Source organism: Hemiscyllium ocellatum, chromosome 6, assembly GCF_020745735.1.
Source record: "Hemiscyllium ocellatum isolate sHemOce1 chromosome 6, sHemOce1.pat.X.cur, whole genome shotgun sequence".
Lineage (NCBI taxonomy): Eukaryota > Metazoa > Chordata > Chondrichthyes > Orectolobiformes > Hemiscylliidae > Hemiscyllium > Hemiscyllium ocellatum.
In genome coordinates this window covers 67,185,862-67,209,228 of record NC_083406.1, presented here as the reverse complement: position 1 = coordinate 67,209,228, position 23,367 = coordinate 67,185,862, and the positions used below count along the sequence as shown (strand labels likewise).

The window sequence follows — 23,367 nt, the reverse complement described above, 5'->3', positions numbered from 1 at the left end:
TTGCCTCGTATTTCAGTCCTGCCATCCCAGGTATCACTCCTATAAATCCTGCATTCGTTCTCTAGCAACATCATACTTCTTTGGATAACGAGACCCGAAACTGCACACGATATTCCAGATGTATGTATGAGTTGAGAAGGGGCTGACAGCATTGAAAATCGGGTAGGATGAGTCTTGTGTCGAGTGTGAATAGTTCCATATGAAATTGGGACTAGTGCACTATGTACCAGAGTGGCTTGTGCTCTCCAACCTCGCAGGACGGGATTTTCTCTCCGCATCTTGTTTATGCGCAATGGGGTGTGGACAATGCGGGTTTTGCCTGCCTCATCATTGATTGGGTGATAGTCCGTTTGTGGGCGTGTCCCTTCCGGGCAGTCCTGCGCACTGAATTGGCTGGCGGTCCGTTAGTGAGGTGGGGCTTGCTGTGCTGCTCGCTCGCTCTCATTGGCTGCAGATAGACGGAACCTTCTGGATGTGATGGTCCGCTCGCGCTGTCACCTGTGCCGTTGGAATCGGAGATGGAGCTGGGATTGAGGCCAAAGAATATCTGCTGCTGCGGACATTAGCAGCTCCCATTGCGGATATACTCGGCCAAGCGGTCGCCTTGGTGATAGTTCCCGACCTCAGGGCCGGCTTCGCGCATTGGACTCTAAACTTAATTTTTTATTATTTTTCTTGCGCCCCAGTTGTTTCTCCCCAACTGTTGGATACGGCGTTTGGAGGTTAGATCGAGAGCTATGTTATCGAACTGGCGTTAACTAAACTGCCTTTTCCCCAAGTCAGGGGCTGGCAGCAGTGTGGATCCTCCGCCTTTATCATCTGCTCGGGAGTGAGTGTCAGGATTCTTGCAAATGTGCTCTGAAGGCTCCCGTCCGCTAACATTTTTTTTTGCAAAACATCTTTTAATTGTGATTTCACCTTGAGACTAACTTCTGCATATTCATTGCAACTCCCAAAATGTCTTAATGCAGAATGGCGTTTGCTGATTAAGTTAATATCTTACGATATTTTGTTAAATTTGTAAAATGAGTAGAATCTAACTATTCTGCGTCAACGAATATTATTTTGTTGTCTTTAAACTACCAGAAAAGCAAAAGAAAAGTGATACCCGAGACTGCCATTAAACCAATGATCATTTTAAAATCCTGTTTTAGTAACCTTTTTCTGGATGTGTAGGGTCAAAATGATATACAGCTTCGAATCATTGAAATTATATTAAAGTTCTGGCAATGCTAGAATCAATGTTGTGGATTTACAATTCGTTAAACATGCACGTAGCTTTCCAGTGGATGACTCTTAACTAAATGTTGTAACGCTAAAAGCTAGCCTAGACATTTTTATGTGCAGTCTGCATATTTCTGATCTTGATGTCGTAGAATGAGCACAGCAAGCTAAAACTATAATTCATTGTTATCATGTATTGAATTGTGACCTTAGCTGTCGTAGTTCGTGTATTACATGAAATCACGCACTATCTCTTGTTTAGTTACCCTTGTTGAGTAACGATCACCCTCTTCAGAGATGATCTCTCATTTAGGACTTGGCTGAAATCTGTTTACTGTAAGCACTACTATCTGTAGGATTGCTGCTATCTCAAGTCCCTCACCCATCACTTTCATACATACTGATGACTGGTTGTAACACAGTGAGTGGCGGTGCATTTAGCACAGTTTACTGCTGTTAATTGCTGGCTTTCACGACGTTATTCTTAGATTTCATTCAGACTCCTGTATTTTTGTCACTTTTTTTCTGTGTTGGATGGGTGTTTTTTGGTCACCCTTATGCATCTATGGGACATTTCAAAGAGGATTTATCTGGAACTGAAGTCTTAATTCCTGATCATCTGTTTATCTTCCTAAAGGATTTATCCTTTATATTACTGAACTAATCAAGCAAACTGATCAATCTGTGTACTCCTGTTCTCCATTTTAATTTGTTACTGACTGGTTCCTTGTGTGAATATTTGCTTACATCTGACTAGGCTTCTTTGCTTTTTTTTGGCTTACATAGAGTCATAGAGATGTACAGTGTGGAAACAGACCTTTGGTCCAACTCGTCCATGCTGACCAGATATACTAAATAAATCTAGTCCCATTTGTCAGCATTTGGCCCATATCCATGTAAACCCTTCCACTTCATGTACCTATCATATGCCTCTTAAATGTTGTAATTGTACCAATCTCTACCATTTCCTCTGATACCTCATTTCATACATGCATTACCCTCTGCGTTAAAAAATTGCCCCTTAGGTCTGTTTTAAATCTTTCTTCTCCTCACCTTAAATCTGTGCCCTTTAGTTTTGGACTCCCCTGTGCTGGGGAAAAGACTTTAACTGTTCACCGTATCCACGACCCTCATGATGTTATAAAGTTCTTTAAGGTCACCCCTCGTCCTCCTCTTCAGGGAAAATGGATCCAGCCTTTTCAGCCCCTTCCTACAGCTCAAACCCTCCAATCCTGGCAATGTTTTCTGAACCCTTTCAAGTTTAACAACCTGTTTCCTATAGCAGAGGTACAGAATTGAATGCAATATTCCACAAGTGGTTTAACCAATACCATGTACATCTGCAACATAACCTTCCAATCCTTACACTTTGTGCACTGACCAATGAAGACAAGTGTACCAAATGTCTCCTTCACTAGCCTGTCTTACTGTAACTCCACGTTCAAAGTACTATGAATTTGCAGTCCAAGATCTTTGTTAGGCAACTTTCCCCAGGACATTGCTATTAAGTGTACAAGTCCTGCCCTGATTTGCCCTCCTAAAATGTAGCACCTCACATTTGTTTAGATTAAGCTCTATCTGCTGCCACTTGGCCTATCTGATTACGGTTCTGTTGTACTCTGAGGTAACCTTCTTTTCTGTCCACCATACCACCGATTTTGTTATCATCTGCAAACTTAGTAACCAGAACTCCTATATTCACATCCAAATCTTCTTTATAAACGATGAAAAGCACTGATCCTTGTGGCATGTCGCTGGTCACAGGCCTTCAGTCTGAAAAGCAACTATCCACCACCACCCTCCGTCTCCTATCTTCAAGCCAATTTTTTATTCAAATGGTTAGTTCTCCCTGTATTGTATGTGATCTAACCTTATTAACCATATTACCATGTAGAGCCTAGTCAAATGCCTTACTAAAGTTCATATCGACAACGTCTGCTGTTCTGCCTTCATCAATATTCTTTGTCACTTCAAAGAAATTCAATCAAGTTAGTGAGATGTGATTTCGTGCGCACAAAGCCATGTTAATTACCTCTAACCAGTCCTTGTCTTTCCAAATGAATGCTAATTCTGTCCCTCAGAATCCCCTCCAACAACTTGCCCACCACTGATGTAAGGCTCACCGGCCTCTATTTCCCTGGCTTTTCCTTCCCGCCTTTCTTAAATAATGTTAGCCAACTTCCAGTCTTCTGACACCTCACCGGTGGCTATCAATGATATACATTTCTCAGCAAGGGATCTAGTAATCACATACCTAGCTTTCCACAATGTTCTGGGGTACACCCGATCTGGTCCGAGGGATTTATCCATCTTTATGCATTATAAGACATCCAGAAGCTCTTCCTCTGTCATATGGACACTTTTCAAGGTATCGCTATTTATATCTCCATGTTCTGCAGCTTGCATATGCATTTGTATAGTAAGTGCATGCCAAACTACTCATTTAGTATGTTGTCCATCACCTGCAGTTTCACACATAGGTGGCCTTGCTGATCTTTAAAGGACTCCATTCTTTGCCTAGTTTTGTCCTTTTGTTTTTCCAGTCAGAATCCTTCCAGGTTTCTCCTGACATACCCACGTGTGATCGAGTGTTAACGACACAGTTTTCTCTTATATCGAGTTTTGTAAATTTACACTCCCACTTTCCCAACTTTATTGATTTCTGATCAATTATGGTTGATCTCATTCCAAGAATTCTGCCGGCTGTTAATAGTTTTTCGATGGGTCCACTCAAACCACTTCAAATGACCAACTTAAATTTTTGAAAGTAAGACTTTTTTTCATAAGTTGTAAACTCATTTGCTTGAGTGCTGTTGTTTTCAGAAAATACATTTTTTTTTAAAACGTGCCCTGTTCAATCATTCCCTGATGTTTTATTTTACCCAGAGGCTCCTAAACTTTTCCCCAATGGGCTGAAAACTTGTTGTGAGTACTTAAAGTGTACAAGAGTGAAGGGGGACCTGAAAGACCTCGGACTGTGAAATGAGCAGAGTTGTGAGTAAGTTTTATGGTATTATGCAAGACCTAGAGAAGAAATTGCGGGGCCCTGACTGATATTTTTTGCATCATCATTAGCCACGGGTGAGATCCTGGAAGACTGAATGGGAGCAAATGTTGTGCCCTTTTTCAAAAAGGGTTGCAGAGAAAATGCTGGGAACTATATACTAGTAAGTTTAACTTCTGTGGTAGATCAAGTTACTTGAGAAGATTCTAAGGAATAAGGTATAGATGCAATTGGCAAAACAGGCTTTGATTAAGATTAGTCAGTATGGCTTTGTGCATGGGAGATTGTGCCTCACATTTGTCACTTGATGAAGTGACCAGCAAGATTGATGAGGGCAGGGTGGTAGAAGTAGTCTACCTGGCTTTCACTAAGGCCTTTGATAAGGTTCCACATGGTAGACTGCTCTGAAAGGTTAGATTGCATGGAATCCAGGGGGAGCTGGCGAATTGGATATGCAATTGGTTTGATAGTAGAAAGCAGAGGGTAACAGTGGAAAGATGCTTGTCAGACTGGAGGTTTGTGACGGGTGGTGTACTTGGGTCAGTGCTGGGCCCATTGCAAACTGCAATGGATGAGAATGCACAAGACATGGTTAGTAAGTTTGCAGATGACACTAAAAAGGCAGTATTGTGAACAGTGAGCAAGGTTATCAGAAATTGCAGCAGGTCCTTATTCAACTGGGGAAAATGGCTGAGAAATAGCAAATTAAGTTTAACATAGATAAATGTGAGGGTTTATATACTGGAAAGTCAAATTAAGGTAAGAGTTGCATAGTGAATAGTAGGGCCTAAAAGAGTCTAGTGGAACAGAGGGACTTTGGAGTTCATGTGTATAGTTTTCTGAAGGTGGAGAGACAGTTAGATCGGGCAGTGAACAAGGCTTTGGCACACTGGCCTTCATCACTCAGGTATTGAGTATAGAAGTTGGGTAATTATGTTGTAGTTATACAGGATGATGGTGAGACCACATTTGGAGTATTGTGTTCAGTTTTGGTTACCTTGCTATAGGAAGGATGTTATTAAACTAGAAAAAATGCAGAAGAAATTTACGAGTTGCGAGGACTCAATGGTCTGAGTTATAGGGAGAGGTTGGATAAGATAGGATTTCTCACTTTATAATGTAGAAAATTGAGGGGGATATCTTAAAAGTGTATAAGATCATGAAAGGCACTGGTGAATGCACTTAGTCTTTTCCACATGATGAGAGTGCATCAGTTTAAGGTTAGATGGGAAAGAATAAAAGGAATGTGAGGGGCAACTTTTTTTACACAGAGGGTGGTGTGCATATGGAATAAGCTGCCATCGGAAGTGATTGAGGCGGGTACATGAACAACATTAAAAAGACATTGGGACAAATAGATGGATAGGAAAGGTTTAGAAGGTTATGGGCCAAGTGCAGGGAAACGGGGTTAGCGTGGATGGACATTTTGGTCGGCATAGACCAGTTTGGGCTGAAGGGCCTGTCTCTGTGCGGTAGGACTCTTGAGACTCTGTGACCTGATTCATTTACATATGTCCATAGTTTGAAAAAAGCTTTAATTCCTTGCATCTATCTCATAGTTGTTTCCTCTTCTAGAGCGTTGTGGTTGCCATTGCTGCCTCAGAGCAGTCAATCCAAAACTTTAGGCTTACGATCATGGCTTGAAAGCCTACATATTATTTCAAGGTTCTGATAATGACAGTTCAGACCATGGTTTATATCACTAATTGAAGTCAGCTGTCAGTTTCAAGACTATTTTGTTTTGTGTTGATCAAACATCCTGAAATGTTTCATCTTAAATTAATGTTTAAAATCATGCTGTGTTCCATCAGGATTGTTGTAAAAGAATTTTTGAACATGGAATTGTGAATTTTTAATTTCACCACTATTGTTGAATTGATTGAAAAAAGTATATATTGAAAATGGTTGTGTTGTTTTATGAGCAACTTAGACTCTCTGATTCAACCATACCTTCCTGCCCTCTATAAATTGTGACTGCAGTGTACCAATGGATTTAACACTGAGTCAGAACAGAGTGCTTGGGCAACATGTCATGGCATCAGGACAATTGATTTTTAAAATTTTCTTTGGTTTCCTGTTAAAGATATTTTTATTCCTTGCATGTGTCAGGTCATTTGTTGTAACATGGCTATGGAGGCTGATTTCTCATTTCCTCGGCTTCCAATATATAGTCAAAGACTTTTTGGGAGGTGCTGGTCTTCAAATTGGCCTTTGGCCTTTTTCCTTTGCCTGTGTTCTTGTTTTGGAAGAAATAATGCCAGTCCTTGAGATTGCTCCTCATTTTATTTGTTCTGCACTTTATTCCAGTTTGTAGTGGACATGCCCCGTTTCTTTGTTTCGGAGACCTTAATCTTTATCTGAGCCTAACTCGTAGGTGGTGTTCAAGTTTAAGTTGCGAGTACCTGACCACCAAAGGGAATTTATCAATCAGATATACATAGTACGTTCCCCATCCATTTGAGCTGGCTCTGATAGAGTGCTTGAGTTGTGCATATCTCTGCTCTTTGTACCTCTGTTCTGAGCACTTTGTTCTTCTATTTGTTTTCAATATGTCTTATGTGAAAACAGTTGAGCTGCGTAATGCAGGTTGTACATGTCTCGCAGCCTTAAAGAAGAGTACGTTTTGGCATAGCTTTATACACAGCAGGTGTTAGCCCATTTTCTGCACAGTCTGTTGCTAGAGCATGCTGTTGCTAGAGCATGCAGTTGCTGACCTGCTCTCTCAAATCTGTTTACCACCCTGTGTCGGTGTTTCTGAAGATTGTGCTCCTCAGGTGGATGAAGTTTTCAACATTTTTTTCAGGTTGTAGTAGGTGGAGCATTACTCAGAATTTGGTAGTTGGTAAAGTATCTTTGACTTCCTTAATTGATGGGTATGACATCCATCAGCCACTTTTGGAAAAACAATCCATGATCATTTGAAGGAGATGCCGTGTATGACACGGGATCAGAGTTGTAGGTCAACAGCAATTTCCTTGTCTAAATCTTGGAATTCTTTTCCTAAGAGCACTATCGATGTACCTACACAGCAGTTCATCTATCATCATCTGATGGGCAATTAGGAATGGGCAATAAATACTAGCTGCCACATATTGTGAATGAAAAAGTGTTTTTTAAAAAGAAATGACTGGAACTTGGTTGAAAATTCCAGTTTCTCAGTTTGGAGGGGTTGCCAACTTTTGAATTGAATAGATATTCTTTCAACGTTTCTATTTAATATCTCGGAAAGCTTGCTAGCATAGAATTCTGAAAAAAAATCAGAGCTGTGACAGAACCCTGCTTCACAGTATTTCTGACAAAGGGATTGGTGGATTCACCCAGTCAGTGACTCTGGCTGCAATTCTATTGTAAAAGTGCTGTATCAGATTTGCATCTTGATCACAGTATTCAAGTTTGGCTAAAACTTTCCACAGGCCTCTGTTTACTGTATCAAAGGCCTTTGTCAGGTCAACAAAGGCACAATAGAGTCCCATCTGTTGTGCGTGGCATTTGTGTAAGGATAAAGCACATGTCGCACGTGCTTTTGCCTTTATTGAACCCACTTGATCTTTCTGGTAGTGTACATTTTCCTATATGGTTTTGTGTTTTTTTCTATGTACATTTTGTTCTGAATTTGGAAACCATGTAACTTTTTTCCATTTGCGTGTGTGTGTGTGTAGTGGTGTGACTGTTATAAAATGGAAATACTGATTTGGAACAGAGAACAGTACAGCACAGAACAGGCCCTTCAGCCCACGATGTTATGCTGACCATTGATCCTCATGTAAGGTAAACCTAATGTACGAACCCTCAAATTTCTGTGACCATATCATGTTCAGCAGTCTCTTAAATATCCCCAATGACCTCGCTTCCACAACTGCTGCTAGCAACGCATTCCATGCTCTCTCAACTCCTCTCTGCGTAAAGAACCTGCCTCTGACATCCCCTCATCCATTCCGCCAAAAAGCTTAAAACTATGACCCCTCGTGTTAACAATTTCTGCCCTGGGAAAAAGTCTCTGGCTATCAACTCTATCCATGTCTCTCATTATTTTGTACACTTCAATTAGGTCCCCTCTCTTCCTTTTTTCCAATGAAAAAGTCCGAGCTCAGTCAACCTCTCTTCGTAAAATAAGCCCTTCATTCCCGGCAGCATCCTGGTAAACCTCCTCTGATCCCTGTCCGAAGCATCTACATCTTTCCTATAATAGGGCGACCAGAACTGGACACAGTATTTCAAGTGCGGTCTAACCAAAGTTTTATAGAGCTGCAACAAGATCTCACGGCTCTTAAACTCAATCCCCCTGTTAGTGAAAGCCAAAACACCCTATGCTTTCTTAACAACCCTGTCCACTTGGGTGGCAATTTTAAGGGATCTATGTACCTGCACATCAAGATCCCGCTGTTCCTCCACACTGCCAAGAATCCTGTCTTTAATCCTGTACTCAACTTTCAAGTTCGACCTTCCAAAATGCATCACTTCGCATTTATTCAGGTTGAACTCCATTTGCCACCTCTCAGCTCATCTCTGCATCTTGTCAATGTCACGCTGCAGCCTACAACAGTCCTCTATACTGTCAACGACACCTCCAACCTTAGGTATATTCTCAGTTATGGTACGTGTTCAGTTAAAAACCAGGAATAATGCATTTGTTTTGAAATAATAGCTCAATATAGATTATATATTAGGCCAGGTGGTCCTAGCTAGAAAGCAAATCATCTAATTCAAATGAAACATTTTATGCATTTTCCTTGAAGCTCTTTGAGAGTTTGAAACCTAGTCACTTTTTATTTATGCTAGTCAGTATATTTTTGACAAATATTTCAACCACCATCAAAACTCTGTAGATCAGAGATACTCCTTGGATTGCCAGAAATAAACTGCTACTTTAAGGCTAATATTCAGCTATTTTATTTTTGGTTCTGGTTGTATTGCAATTCAATAGATCTGATTATTTTTAGGTTTTCCAAGCAGATAGGTAAGCAAAGCATTTACAACAAGTATTATGATGTTCCAATTGTTCACTTGTGGTTTAATTTCACAAGCTTTTATTTTGAACGGCATTATGAAAAGTATCGTTTGTTCTTAATTCCAACTGTTGCAGGTGTGCTTAACAAATTGTTCGAGGACCTCAGCAGAACAGATAATTATCAACTATCTTATGGAGCGAAACTTTTAAACAGTGAACGCAGAATAGGAACAGGTCCTTTGATCTACCATGTTTGCAAACCACGATCCCACCTGCTCTCACATGGTCTGTAACCCTTTATTCCTTGCCTAGTCTAAGCTTACCCTGCCAACTTACAGATTTCTAAGTGTTATACAGATTTCAGCATGCGTATTACAATCACAGTTATAATCCCCACATTTCATTGTGCTATTTCAACATTCATTTTATCTGCTTTCCATAGTCTTTGTGTGCATTGTCTGTTCTTACCCAAGACCTTTGCTGGCTACTAACCTTGACAGTCTAGATGTCTTATTGTTATTAGATTAGATTCCCTACAGGATGGAAACAGGCCCTTCGGCCCAACAAGTCCACACCGACCCTCTGAAGACCCAAATCCATTCCTCTACCCTATATTTACCCCTGACTAACACCTAATATTATGGGCAATTTAGCATGGCCAGTTCACCTAACCTGCACATCTTTGGATTGTGGGAGGAAATTGGAGCACCCAGAGGAAACCCACGCAGATATGGGAAGAATGTGAAAACTCCACGCAGACAGTCACCCGAGATGGACTCTAACCTGGGTCCCTGGCGCTGTGAGACAGCAAAGATAACCACTGAGCCGCCTGACATTAGTTCCAAGGTGCTTTGTTGACTTGGTTATTACAGAATTTTACTAAATTTCACCTCTTTAGCTGTCCCTTTATTGGCCCTTGGCCTAGCCTAATGTAGCTAATACAGTAGTGTTGTCCTTTTCCTTTACACCCAGCCATGAATCGATAGTGGCCAGGCATTCATCTTAGGGTGTAATGACAGCAAATCAACCACCTGTACTATTTGGTTCTTCAATGATGTCCTTGTCCTAACACTCTATTGCCCCTAACTTGTGAATACTCACCGCCATTTTCTAAGTGACAACCTGGCATGAAATCTCCGATATGTTTATATATAAAATTAATAAAAGTTATGCAACAACTAGGACTTGGGAGATGAGTTGAATTCATGGGTTTACCTGCATACTCAATCCCCAATTCCCCACTGTTCAACCACAAGCTGGTTTACTCTGGGTGTTCTGTGTCACCCGCTAAGGCTTAGGCCTGTTGCTGGAGTGTTTAATATATTCATTACACTGACAGTGCCATGCCTTGGATTAGGGTGAGGCATTTGATCAGTAGTGGGATAACACAGAAAAATATGCTTGGGTATTACGTCAAGTTGACCTTCATGGTTTCCACAGCTTATCTTTATATTTCAACCAGTTCTACCTTCCTCAATCTAGCTGGAACCTCTGGGTGTAATCACGATGAATGGTTATAGATCAGCAATGATCAACTGTTGCCATATCAAAACTCCTGTTGCCTCGTTTATGCAGCAGGTGTTGGCTGTTTTGCTGCCCACATCATCTTCATTAAGTCCACACAGAATGTAGGAACAGAAGTCAGCTGTTCAGCCCATTGCATTTGCTCTGCCATTTACTGAGATAATGGTTGATCTGAAAACCTTCACTCCACTTTCCTTCCTTTTTCCATTTCAATTATTGTCATTTACTATAAAACCAAAGATGTGCAGGTTAGGTGAATTGGCAATGCTAAATTGCCCAGCATGTTCAGGGATGTGTAGGTCAGGTGCATTAGTCAGGGGTAAATATACAATAATAGGGTTGGGAAATGGGTCTGAGTGGGTTACTCTTTGGAGGTTCGGTGTGGACATGTTGGGCTGAAGGGCCTGTTTCCACACTGCAGGAATTCTATGATTCTATTCTATGATCCTATAGGCTCTCCTTCAACTTAATCCTATGATATAATCCTGTAAAATCGCAAAGGCTTACCTATTGTCTGAATGAATGTTAGCCTGCTAAATGCAGTAGCACATTGTAGCTAAATTGTGTGCAGCATTTGTTTTCTTCTCTCCACCATACTTGATGTGGATGGCTACTATCTATCTGTGGTTTTGTCCATTAACAGTTCATCTTGTTCAATAACATTCTGTAACAGAAATTGTTGATAATTCTTAGTTATAAACACTTCGACACAAATGGTTTAACTACCATGTCAAATGAACTTAAAGATTCCACAATTCTCTTTCCTGAAACTGCACCTTGCACCTGAATCATGGGTATTTCTTAGTATTTCAATTAATTGTCCCATGTTCTCAAATCAAACACATTTTACTGTTTCTATCTTCTCATGATTCTTAGAAATTATCTTTATGATATTCTTAACTCTGTTAGATCTCAAGCTCTAACATTTGTTTCATGTTCATGTTTTATGATTAGGTATCTGAAGTTTTCTATAGTAATTTGTTTTAGACATTTTACATCACAAAAATATTTCAGATTCAAATCAACAGGTTCTCTTTTTAATATTTCTTAAAAACTTGTTCTCCTTGAAACTACTTCTATGTTGCTCATTCTTGCTCTTAATTGAACATTTTAGGCTTAACCAGCTTCAACCGATGCAACTTCTTTAGCTCTGCTCTCCCCTTTTGCAATTCTCGAAAGGATGCAACCATTTTAGCTAAGTCCTTGGTAAAGGATTTTATAGTAATTATACAATCATATCATCTATCTCTTACATCCTCAGGCCTTGGCATTGCCTCCTTTCAAATGCAGCGAAGTTTCCATTGTTTTATTTGAGTTGACTTTAAACTTCATTGCTTCTCGAATATCCAGTAAAGTTCTGTGTGTTCCTTCACAGTTCCCAAGGTAATCAGACGATCATCAATGTATTGGATTACTGTGGTGATTCGTAAACCTCAAGTAATTTTCCCTTTTTGAGTCCCAGCTTTAGTTATTTTAAATTGTGCTTCTTGGATCAGAGGCTCAAGTAATTTAGGTTAGCATTCTCCCATTATTATATGCCTGGTCTCCGAAGATTGCACATGGCCTGACTGGTCAAGGCCAAATCTGTAAAAGGCAAAGTCTTTAATCCAGGTTGGGTGTCTGTAAAACACAAAAACACACATCTAGCAGTATGTGGCTGGATGTTGGAACAAAAAGAAAACTGTCAGCAGAAATAATTAACACTGCACTGGTCTGACAAGGGGATGTGAGGTTGGGGTCCTGTTGTAATTGTATTTCATTTTAAAAGACGATCAAAATCTTCTGAGAATCTCAAATAGATTCTTTAAATACGATAGTACGTTCTTTTTGGTTTTATCATTTCAGTTGTCTTTAGTTGCCTTTCAAATTGTCTGCCAAAATGCAGCTTATCTCTATTTTGGAAACAATTTAAACTTGTACAACATGAAAAAGTTATTTTTCAAATTAAAATTTCAATGGACAGTTCACACAGTTTCCAAATAGTTGTCCAAATGTTTGAAATTCTTTGCGAACAAACCCAAATTTTCATTGAGTCCTCTTTTAATTAAATGGTGAGTTACAATCTTGTACTTCAGTGCAGTGAGTGGTTGTGATCCATGTATTGGGCTCGCCTTTTACTCCCTCCATTTTTATTTTAGCTGTTTCTACTTTGTCTTCGTCTATGCTTGCTGCAGCCACTGACTCGTCGTTTCTTCTTATTAACTAATCTGAACAGGTGCAAAGGTCCTCCTCTTTATTTTTCATCTGTTTTGTTTTCTGGGGGTTCAACTGATCATTGAGCCTTCTAAATCATTTCTAACTGCTGTTCTGTTGTAAATTGGTAATGAAACCCTCTGAATCCCAACTGAACAAAATAGCTTCTCCCTGTTGCATTAATCTGATTTCACCTGACTGTGATATGAATCAGATATTTCCCCTGCTTGCATGGCATTTTCGCAACCATAGGCTTTTAACCTCACCTCAACAGCCTCTAACATGAGTATTTATTCATAGAGTCAGAGATGCACAGTGTGGAAGCAGACCCTTCAGTCCAACTCGTCCATGCTGATCAGACATCCCAATCTAATCTAGTCCCACCTTCCAGCACCTGGCCCATATCCCTTCAAACCCTTCCTATTCATATACCCATCTAACTGCCCCTTAAATGTTGCAATTGTACCAGCCTCCACCACTTCCTCTGGTAGCTCATACCACCCTCTGTGTGAAAAGGTTGCCCCGTAGGTCTCTCTTATATTTTCCCCCTCTCACCCTAAACCTATGCCCTCTAGTTCTGGACTCCCTGACCCCAGGGAAAAGACTTTGCCTATTTATCCTATCCATGCCCCTCATAATTTTGTAAACCTCTATAAGGTCACCCCTTAGCCTCCGATGCTCCAGGGAAAACAGCCCCAGTCTGTTCAGTCTCTCCCAATAGCTCAAATCCTCCAACCCTGGCAGCATCCTTCTAAATCTTGTCTGAACCCTTTCATGTTTCACAACATCTTTCCAATAGGAAAGAGACCAGAATTGCACACAATATTCCAACAGTGGCCCAACCAATGTCTTGTACATGACCTCCCAACTCTTGTCCTCAATACTCTGACCAATAAAGAAAATCATACCAAACATCGCCTTCACTGTCCTATCTACCTGTGACTCCACTTTCGAGGAGCTATGAACCTGCACTCCAACGTCTCTTTGTTCAGCAACACTCCCTAGGACCTTACCATTAAGTGTATAAGTCCTGCTAAGATTTACTTTCCCAAAATGCAGCATTTATCTGAATTAAACTCCATCTGCCACTTCTCAGCCTATTCTCCCATCTGGTCCAGATTCTGTTGCAATCTGGAGGTAACCCTCTCCGCTGTCCACTACACCTCCAATTTTTATATCATCTGCAAACTTACTAACTGTACCTCTTATGCTTGCATCCAAATCATTTGTGTAAATGACAAAAAGTAGAGGACCCAGCACCGATTCTTGTGGAACTCCACTGGTCACAGGCCTCCAGTCTGAAAAACAGCTCTCCACCACCACCACCCTCTGTCTTCTACCTTTGAGCCAGTTCTGTATCCAAATGGCTAGTTCTCCCTGTATTCCGTGAAATCTAACCTTGCTAATCAGTATCTCAAACGCCTTACTGAAGTCAATAAAGATCACATCTACGGCTTTGCCCTCATCGATCCTCTTTGTTACTTCTTCAAAAAACTTAATCAAGTTTGTGAGACATGATTTCCCATGCACAAAGCCATGTTGACTATCCCTAATCAGTCCTTGCCTTTCCAAATACATGTACATTCTTATCCCTCAGGATTCCCTCCAACAACTTGCCCACCACCGACGTCAGGCTCACTGTCTATAGTCCCTGGCTTGTCCTGACCACCTTTCTTAAACAGTGGCACCACATAAACAAACTCCAGTCTTCCGGCACCTCACCTGTGACTATCAATGATACAAATATCTTAGCAAGAGGCCCAGCAATCACTTCTCTAGCTTCCCCACAGAGTACTAAGGTACACCTGATCAGGTTCTGGAGATTTATCCACTTTTATGTGTTTCAAGACATCCAGCACTTCCTCTGTAATATGGACATTTTTTAAGATGTCACCATCTGTTTGCCTACATTCTATATCTCCCATATCCTTTTCCACGGTAAATACTGATGCAAAATACTCATTTAGTATCTCTCCCATTTTCTGCGGCTCCACACAAAGGCCGCCTTACTGATCTTTGAGGGGCCCTATTCTCTCCCAAGTTACCCTTTTGTCCTTAATGTATTTGTAAAAACTCTTTGGATTCTCCTTAATTCTATTTGCCAAAGCTATCTCCTGTCCCCTTTTTGCCCTCCTGATTTCCCTCTTAAGTATACTCCTACTTCCTGGAAATTCTTCTAAGGGTTCACTTGATCTATTCTGTCTATATCTGACATATGCTTCCTTCTTTTTCTTAACCAAACCTTAATATCTTTCGTCATCCAGCAATCCCTATACCTACCAGCCTTTCCTTTCACTATAACAGGAATATACTTTTTCTGAATTCTCGTTATCTCATTTCTGAAGGCTTCCCATTTTCCAGCCATCTCTTTACCTGCGAACATCTGCCCCCAATCAGCTTTCAAAAGTTCTTGCCTCACACTGCCAAAATTGGTCTTTCTCCAATTTAGAACTTCAACTTTTAGATCTGGTCTATCCTTTTCCATCACTATTTTAAATCTAATAGGATGTTGGTTGCTGGCCACAAAGTGCTCCCCCACTGACACCTCAGTCACCTGCCCTGCCTTATTTCCCAAGAGTAGGTCAAGTTTTGCACCTTTTCTAGTAGGTGCATGCACATATGGAATCAGAAAGTTGCCTTGTACACACTTGAGAAATTCCTCTCCATCTAAATCCTTAACACTATGGAAGTCCCAGTCTATGTTTGGAAAGTTAAAATCCCCTACCATAACCACCCTATTATTCTTACAGATAGCTGAGATCTCCTTACCAGTTTGTTTCTCAATTTTCCTCTGACTGTTAGGGGGTCTATAATACAATCCCAGTAAGGCGATCATCCCTTTTCTTATTTCTCAGTTCCACCCAAATAACTTCCCTGGATGTATTTCCGGAAATATCCTCCCTCAGCACAGCTGAAATGCTATCCCTTATCAAAAATGCCACCCCTCTTCTCTCTTGCCTCCCTTTCTATCCTTCCTTTAGCATTTGTATCCTGGAACATTAAGCTGCCAGTCCTGCCCATCCCTGAGCCATGTTTCTGTAATTGCTATGATGCCCCAGTCCCATGTTCCTAACCATGCTGAGTTCATCTGCCTTCCCTCTTGGGCTCCTTGCATTGAAATAAATGCAGTTTAATTTATTAGTCCTACCTTGTCCCTGCATGCCCTGACTGTTTGACTTATTTCTGTTCTCAACTGTACCAGTCTCAGATTGATCTCTTTCCTCACTATCCCCCTGGATCCCACCCCCCAACTTATTGGTTTAAATCCTCCTGAGCAGCTCTCGCAAATTTCCCTGCCAGTATATTAGTCCCTTTCCAATTTAGGTGCAATCTGTCCTTGTACAGGTCAGTTCTACCCCAAAAGAGATTCCAATGATCCAAAAATGTGAACACTTAGCCCACACACCAGCTCCTCAGCCATGCATTCATCTGCTCTATCCTCCTATTCCTGTCTTCACTAGCTCGTAGCACTGGGAGTCATCGGATATTGCTACTCGCGAGGACCTCCTTTTTAAATTTCTGTCTAGCTCTCTGTAATCTCCCTTCAGGATCTCAACCTTTTCCCTTCCTATGTCGTTGGTTCCATATTCACCAGCCTATACTGTTCTATCTTCCTGATCAGTGCAGCTCCTGCCTCACTCTTCCACTACTAGACCTTGAGGGGTCTTACCTATTTGCATGGCACTTTGGTTTTCTCACTTAACCCTTCCTTGCTCTGCCAGCATGATTTTGGCCTTTCATGTCAAGCTAGTCATACTGAGTGCTCCCTCAAATTATTTGCATTTCATCCACATCTGTCTGGTATAATTCTTTTGTTCTAACTATAGGTGCTAAATTAAAAGATGCTTACCCACATGCATTGCCCTCTTGGGGGTGTGATGCATGATCCCGCTGACTGTGTAGGAGTACTTGACAAAGTGATAGAGGAACTCGGGAGAACAGTTTATTTCATACTTGTGAAAAAAATATGTATCTATGGTCAAAGCTTATTCTATTGAATTACAGAGCGCTTTCAAGCTTTATGCAGATTACGTGTTTATTGTTATGACATGGGGTAAACCCTCTGGCTTAATTTAAAATCAGTGACACACAAAAGGTTTATCCCATGCTGTAATCTTAAAAACTTGAGTGGCCAAGAACTGTATAAAGTAAACATTAACAACTTCATTTCTTAAATTATAACACAGTAATGAACTAACAACTATTTGCAATTCCTTACTCTAACCTATCTTTTACCTTCCCTTCTATAATACTAGCCTGATAAATCTTATTGGGAGTTTTACAGAAAAATCCAAATTTTAAAACCTGCCAGCGGTTGAATCTTCATTGGTAGATTGGCTCTCAGATCAGTATCTGTTTTTCTCTATGCAAACTCCTCTTGATAGATACCTCTCAGGGAATTCTGATTAGCAATCTACATCTGTTGGTCTGGTGGCAGTTCTCCTCCCAACTGTTCAGTTTCCCCTGGTCTTGTCCCCCAAGGCATCAGACTGTGTCATTGGCTTTTAAGATTATCAATGTACTCAATTCAAACTTGATTGAAATTTGGTATTTTATTGGGGTATAATTTAAACTGATTGGCCTAATTCAAATCTATTTTGTTGTTTCCAGGCAACTAGTTACCCCAGTAGCTAGAGCACATGTTACATTGTCTTATTGAGAACGCTTGGTACTGTCACTGCTAGCTTTTACTCTGTTAAAGGTATAGTAGACCCACATCTTCATAACATTATTAAATTCACAATTACTATTCACATATTCAACATCCATGTTTTCTGTTTTTCCCACAATTTGTGTTTGCATTGTCTGTTTCTACCCAAAGGTTTTGCTCGGTACTAACCTTGACAGTCTGGAAGTCTTTCTTTGTTAGTTCCCAAGTACTTTTGGATTGCTTATTGCTAAACCCTTAATACCTTCACCTGATTATTGGAAGGGGTTAATGAATAATGTAACCAATAAGTTGAAATGTTACTTAGATTACTTAGTGTGGAAACAGGCCCTTCAGCCCATCAAGTCCACACCGACCCGCCTACCCAGACCCATTCCCCTTTGTTTACCCTGCCCTAACACTACGGGCAATTTAGCATGGCTAATTCACCTAACCTGCACCTTTTTGGACTGTGGGAGGAAACCGGAGCACCCAGAGGAAACCCACGCAGACACGGGGAGAATGTGCAAACTCCACCCAGACAGTCTGCCTAAGGCGGGAATTGAACCTGGATCTCTGGTGCTGTGAGGCAGCAGTGCTGACCACTGTGCCACCGTGCATGCAATATTTTTGAAGCATTGAAAAGGAAAGAACATGAACATATATAACACCTTGAAGATAAAGTATCCTAAGTTACTTCACACAAATATTATAAAACTTATTTATATATCATATGATTGGCATAGCTGACCAAAAGCTTGGTCATAAATGTGGATTTGTAAGACTATACAAAGGGAAGGAATAGAGCTTTGGAGACTTAGAAATGGAATTCTAGAATTTAGGGCATAGGCAGCTGATGGCACAGTAACCAACAAAGGAAAATTTACAATGGGCGAATGCTTGAAGCCATAATTAAACGGATGCAAATATTTAATGTTGAGAAAATTGGGTGATTAGAGAAACCTAGGATGAAAATTATCAAAATTGAGGCATAGCTTGATCAGAGGCTGATGTAATTCAGCAAGCACAGCAGTGATAGGGAACAGGATATGATGCAAGGAAGTACATGGATGGCCTTAAGTTTACAGAAACTAAATTGTGCAAGGCTAGTCAGATGTGCGTTAGAACGAGCAAGTCTAGAGTAACAACGTCATGAATGAGGATTTATCCATCAGATAAACTGAAGCAAGGGCAAAGTCAGGTAATGCAAGGTGAAAGAATTAGGAGGTGGTAATGATGCTGTGAATAAGTGGTTCGGGAGTCATTTTAATCTGTGATGCCAAAGTTACAAACTGCTGACAATTGCTAGGAAGAGAAATAGAGTCAGTGCTAGGGTACAGATTTTGGAGCAGTGACTGAAATCAGTCGTGCCATTCTCCCCAGTAATTAATTGGAGGAAATTTGTGTTCAGATAAGCTGTCAAATAATTCAGCAATAGAGGAGTCATCGAGAGAAATGGAAGTCAGGTAAAGTTTAGTGTCAGCAGCATAGATTTTAAAACTCTGTGCTGAATTTAAATTATTGATTTTTGTACCTAGTCAAGCAATGTAATGCACTTTCTTTTACACATGCCTTTTTGTATGTATTTGGCAGTTAAATGACTTAATTTATTTCAGTAGTTTTTAGTAACTTCAAAATATTAGTGCTTTCATCAATAAATAATTTTGAATATTGCTGAAAAACTCTAATTTTGTCCAAACTTTTCATCTTGCTTTCATCTGGACATTTTCACAAGACTATAAATTCGTGGAGAAAACCAACATCTACTTGGTATAAGAGGAGAATGCAGATTGATCAGCAAGTGGTAGAGGCATAGCCATAAGGAATGCATCTGTTATTGCTGATTTGATGGTTAATAGGCAGAGATTAACTTTTAAAGCAGGCATTAAGAGATCTTGTGGTGTAATGTTTGCATTGCTATCTATGTTCAAGTCTCACCTATTCCAGACGTACTTCATAATACTCATGAGCAGGTTCATGAAAAATATTTTTAACCTAAGCATTTAATTATGGTTGGTCAGTGCACTGCCTTGAGAAATGAATAAGTGAAAGGTGGTCACCTATTTTATTAAACTGAAGCAGACACTGTGCATGTACATGTTCTTTGTGTCTGCATAGAGCATGGTTTTGTTCAATTTGCATTTATATTAATACAAGATGAAGTGTTTTGACAAATTGTCTTTTTTGATGAATACTTGAAATCTATTACCAAATAATTATTCATAAATAATGTGTGTATAACATGTGACTTAATGGAATTAATGCAATTTTTTTTTAGATTCCAAAGACATGGACAAGATATTAGAAGCCATGCTGTTGTCCCAACATCCAGCTTCAGTAAAACATAGCTTTGTGAGACGTATTTTAGAGGCAGCGAAGCAACCTCTCGACAGTAAACAGTGTTGGGCTTTGTTTGAGTTATCTACAAATCTTATTCTGTTGGGTGATACAAAATTCAAAAAGGACGTGGGCAAAGAAGTTCTAGAGGCCTATGCTCTGAACCACATTTCAGAGTTTGAGATTTATTTTGATGCAAAGCTTATCTTGAAACTGATGCAAGATGGTTATGGAACATTGAACAGAAGGAGTGTTGGTATTATTGAGTACATTCAACTAGGATTGAAGTATGTTCAAGACAATTCTTCTGCTGATGAAGTATTTCATGTCCTCCAAATTGAACTTCTCCGAATAGTGTGTGAGAAACCTGGATCAAAGCTATGCGCCAGCATTAGTAAACTTATTGTTGAATTTCCCCAGTGTATTCCCACTGGGCAGTTTCAAGTGGTATTCTGCCAGCAACTTGTTAGAAGCATAGGACAGTTTCAGAATGGATCAGAAGAGGAAGATGAAATAGTGGAATTCTTGGATCAAGTAAATAAAGTAAGCAGCTTGTTACAGAGAGTCTGGCAAACTCAAACTGCAGCCATTATTCCATCCTTGCGGGAGCTGTTTACTGTTATTTCATCAACAGGTAAGGAAAAATGCTTTGTATCTGAAATGATTATTAGATGTTTATTTTATTACCTTCAAACCTTTTGTGAACCAACCTATCTTCAGAGTGTTGGGAATCATCCAAAGGTTAAAATATCTCTTAAATTTGTAGGTTTTTATCTACTTTCTTTCTGCTCTGTTTTGTGGGAGAACTTGGATGTTTGTATGCTATGATATGCCAAAAAAATTGAGACTTGTTCAGGCAGTGTTGTATGATGAATTATTGCTATTGATTACTTTGCCTGAGATTGGTTCAAATCTATGTGTAGAAGCTCTTCATACGTTTGCAAGGGCATTTCAGTGTGCTAATGAACCTTGGAATCACTCTCCGCTCTTGCATTTAACATTAATACCTTAGATCATGAGTGCGCATTTTTGTTCTGAAGCAGTTTCATTGAAATTATTATTTTGGCCTCTTGTCACCGTTTTGCTCTTTTTCAGTATATTTTTACCATATTTATGAATGTGCACTGCTGAAGGGAATAGATGTGATGGGTATACATGCATGCAAAATGCTGGGGGAAAGAGGGGTAGTCCTAAATGCAGGCTTCATTTTTTTGTTAAGAATAAAAACTATTTGCACCATGTTTTGATAGTCTTCAGTAGTGAGTACATTTTATACTCGTTTGCAGTGTTTATTAAATCAACGTTTTTTGATTGGATGTTTATGAGCAAAATAACTTATTTTCCGTCATTCAATTTTATGTTGGCTGCCTAGTTTAGAGAACATTTAACTTGTGATTAAACAAAATATGCTGTTATCAGTCATGTGAAAGGATCCATGCATGTTTTTTTTTCCTCTGACACAGTTGTCAAGATCCACCTCTGCCAATTCTTCTCTTTTGTCTAGATGAGTGGGACGACGCTGAAATAGTTCTTGTAAACAAAGAATCTCCTGCAGTTGCACTTTCTTCCATCATCACTTCAGTTCTCTGAAGGATTTATTCTTGTGCTGGCTTCTATTTTGAAGATGAAGCAATTACCTATGACTGTTACCTTGTCCATAACTGTTACCTTGTTACTGATTCTACCCTGGAAATTTTCACAGTCTAGTATTGAACTAAACTCTGAACTAAATTTGTAACTTCATTGTCTCTGACTGTCCACTTCTCCCTCTATAAGATAACCTATCTATGCCCCAGATTATGATCAAATGTAAACTTGGGGAATGCTTTGGGGAGCATCTCAGCCGGGCCTGTAGAGGCCAACTGGACCTCCCAGTCACCACCCATTTTAATTCCCCTTCCCACTCCCTTGGCCGCCTCCATTGCCACAATGAACCAAACGCTATTGAAACCCTCATAATGTTGACCTGAAATTTTTAAAAACATTCCTCGCACAATGGATTATTGCTGGTAATGCCAGACTTTATTGCTATTCTCTTTTCCTATGAAAAATTACTGATGAGCTGTCATGAGCTGCAACAATTCATATGTAGTGCGCATACTTGTGTTGTTCAGGAGATGGTTCCAGGATTTTGACCCAGTGACAGCACTGTCCCACTGAAGTCCCATTTATTCAACTGACTCTATAATATATAAAGGGCAAAAAGTTGTACTTATCATCCCCGTGTTCACTGACCTACATTGTTTTCGGTCCACCAGTGTCTCCAATTTATAATTGTTGTCCTGTTCAAATCTCTGTGGCATTTCCTCTCCCTGTCTTTGTGCTATCCTGATTGTTCAGATCTAGGTTATGTCTAATTTAGCTATGTCTTCCTACATCTTTTGTTTATTCCTGTGCCTTAGCTGCCCCAGTCCTAGGTTCTGGAAATTTCTTCCAAAACTGTCTGTTTTCTTAACTCAAATGTTCTCTTTAAAAGCTGTCTCTTGACCAAGCTGGTAGTCTTAATGTTTTCTTTGTCATGTGTGAAGTTTTGTTTGATTATGCTCCTGTTATGCACTTTGGGATGATTCATTACATTAAATGCACTTCATAAATGCAAACTGTTAATAATATTTGCTTTTTTATGAAATTGTATCTGTAAGAGATCTAGTTTAGATTATACAACTAAATATCCTTCCCAAATAAAGTATCTAACGATACTTGGAAATGTTTGATGCTGTGGTTGGCTAGTATCATGTTTCCAAACTGCATCACTCCTTTCAATGCATGAATATTTCATCTATGACAATCATAAGTCCGTTTGGTTATGTTTCCTTGAGAATAACTTTTGCAAGGCTTCTGAAAGCCTTGCTTTTTTTGTTTCATTGCTGTATAGGCTGTTTCTACTTGACCCCCAGAAATAGGCAGGTATAACATCAATTTAAATCTTGTGAAATACTAGCATCTTAGAAATGCATCACCACGTCAGTATTGTAGGGAGCATTGCCTTGCATTAGAACCTCATGACTTTGGTTAGAGACAAAAATGTCAGATGCTCCCGATGTGGTCGTCTTTACATTAGTGAGATCAAATGTAAACTTGGGGAATGCTTTGGGGAGCATCTCAGCCGGGCCTGTAGAGGCCAACTGGACCTCCCAGTCACCACCCATTTTAATTCCCCTTCCCACTCCCTTTCCGACATGACCAATCCTTGGCCTCCTCCATTGTCACAATGAACCAAACGCAAATTGAAGGAACAAAATTTCGTTTTCCACCTCGGCAGCCTTACAGCCTGGAGGATTCAACATTGAGTTCTACAATTTCAAATAACTTCCCATCCCCTGACTCCCTTCCAAGCCCCCCCTCCTCCCTTCCACTCCCTCCTGCCACCAACTAGATTCATTCCTCCCATTAACTGAGCAGGTCATACCCTCTACCTGTCTTCATTTATCACCATTTCACCACCCTGCCCCCGCCACCCTATTTATCTGCAGCTCCCCTTACACCCAT

The 23,367-nt window shown here is 40.1% G+C and overlaps 1 protein-coding gene across 1 annotated transcript in view; it reads left to right on the top strand.

Moving 5' to 3' along the window:
* Window positions 1-459: 459 nt before the first annotated feature.
* The window catches only part of LOC132816723 (ubiquitin carboxyl-terminal hydrolase 35-like), a 98,796-nt gene continuing 75,888 nt past the window's right edge, over window positions 460-23,367 (top strand). The window contains exons 1-2 of the mRNA XM_060826623.1: window positions 460-829; window positions 19,820-20,512. Of these exons, the coding sequence (XP_060682606.1) occupies window positions 19,831-20,512 (682 nt within the window). The 5' untranslated portion in view covers window positions 460-829; window positions 19,820-19,830. The remainder of the gene's footprint in view (window positions 830-19,819; window positions 20,513-23,367) is intronic.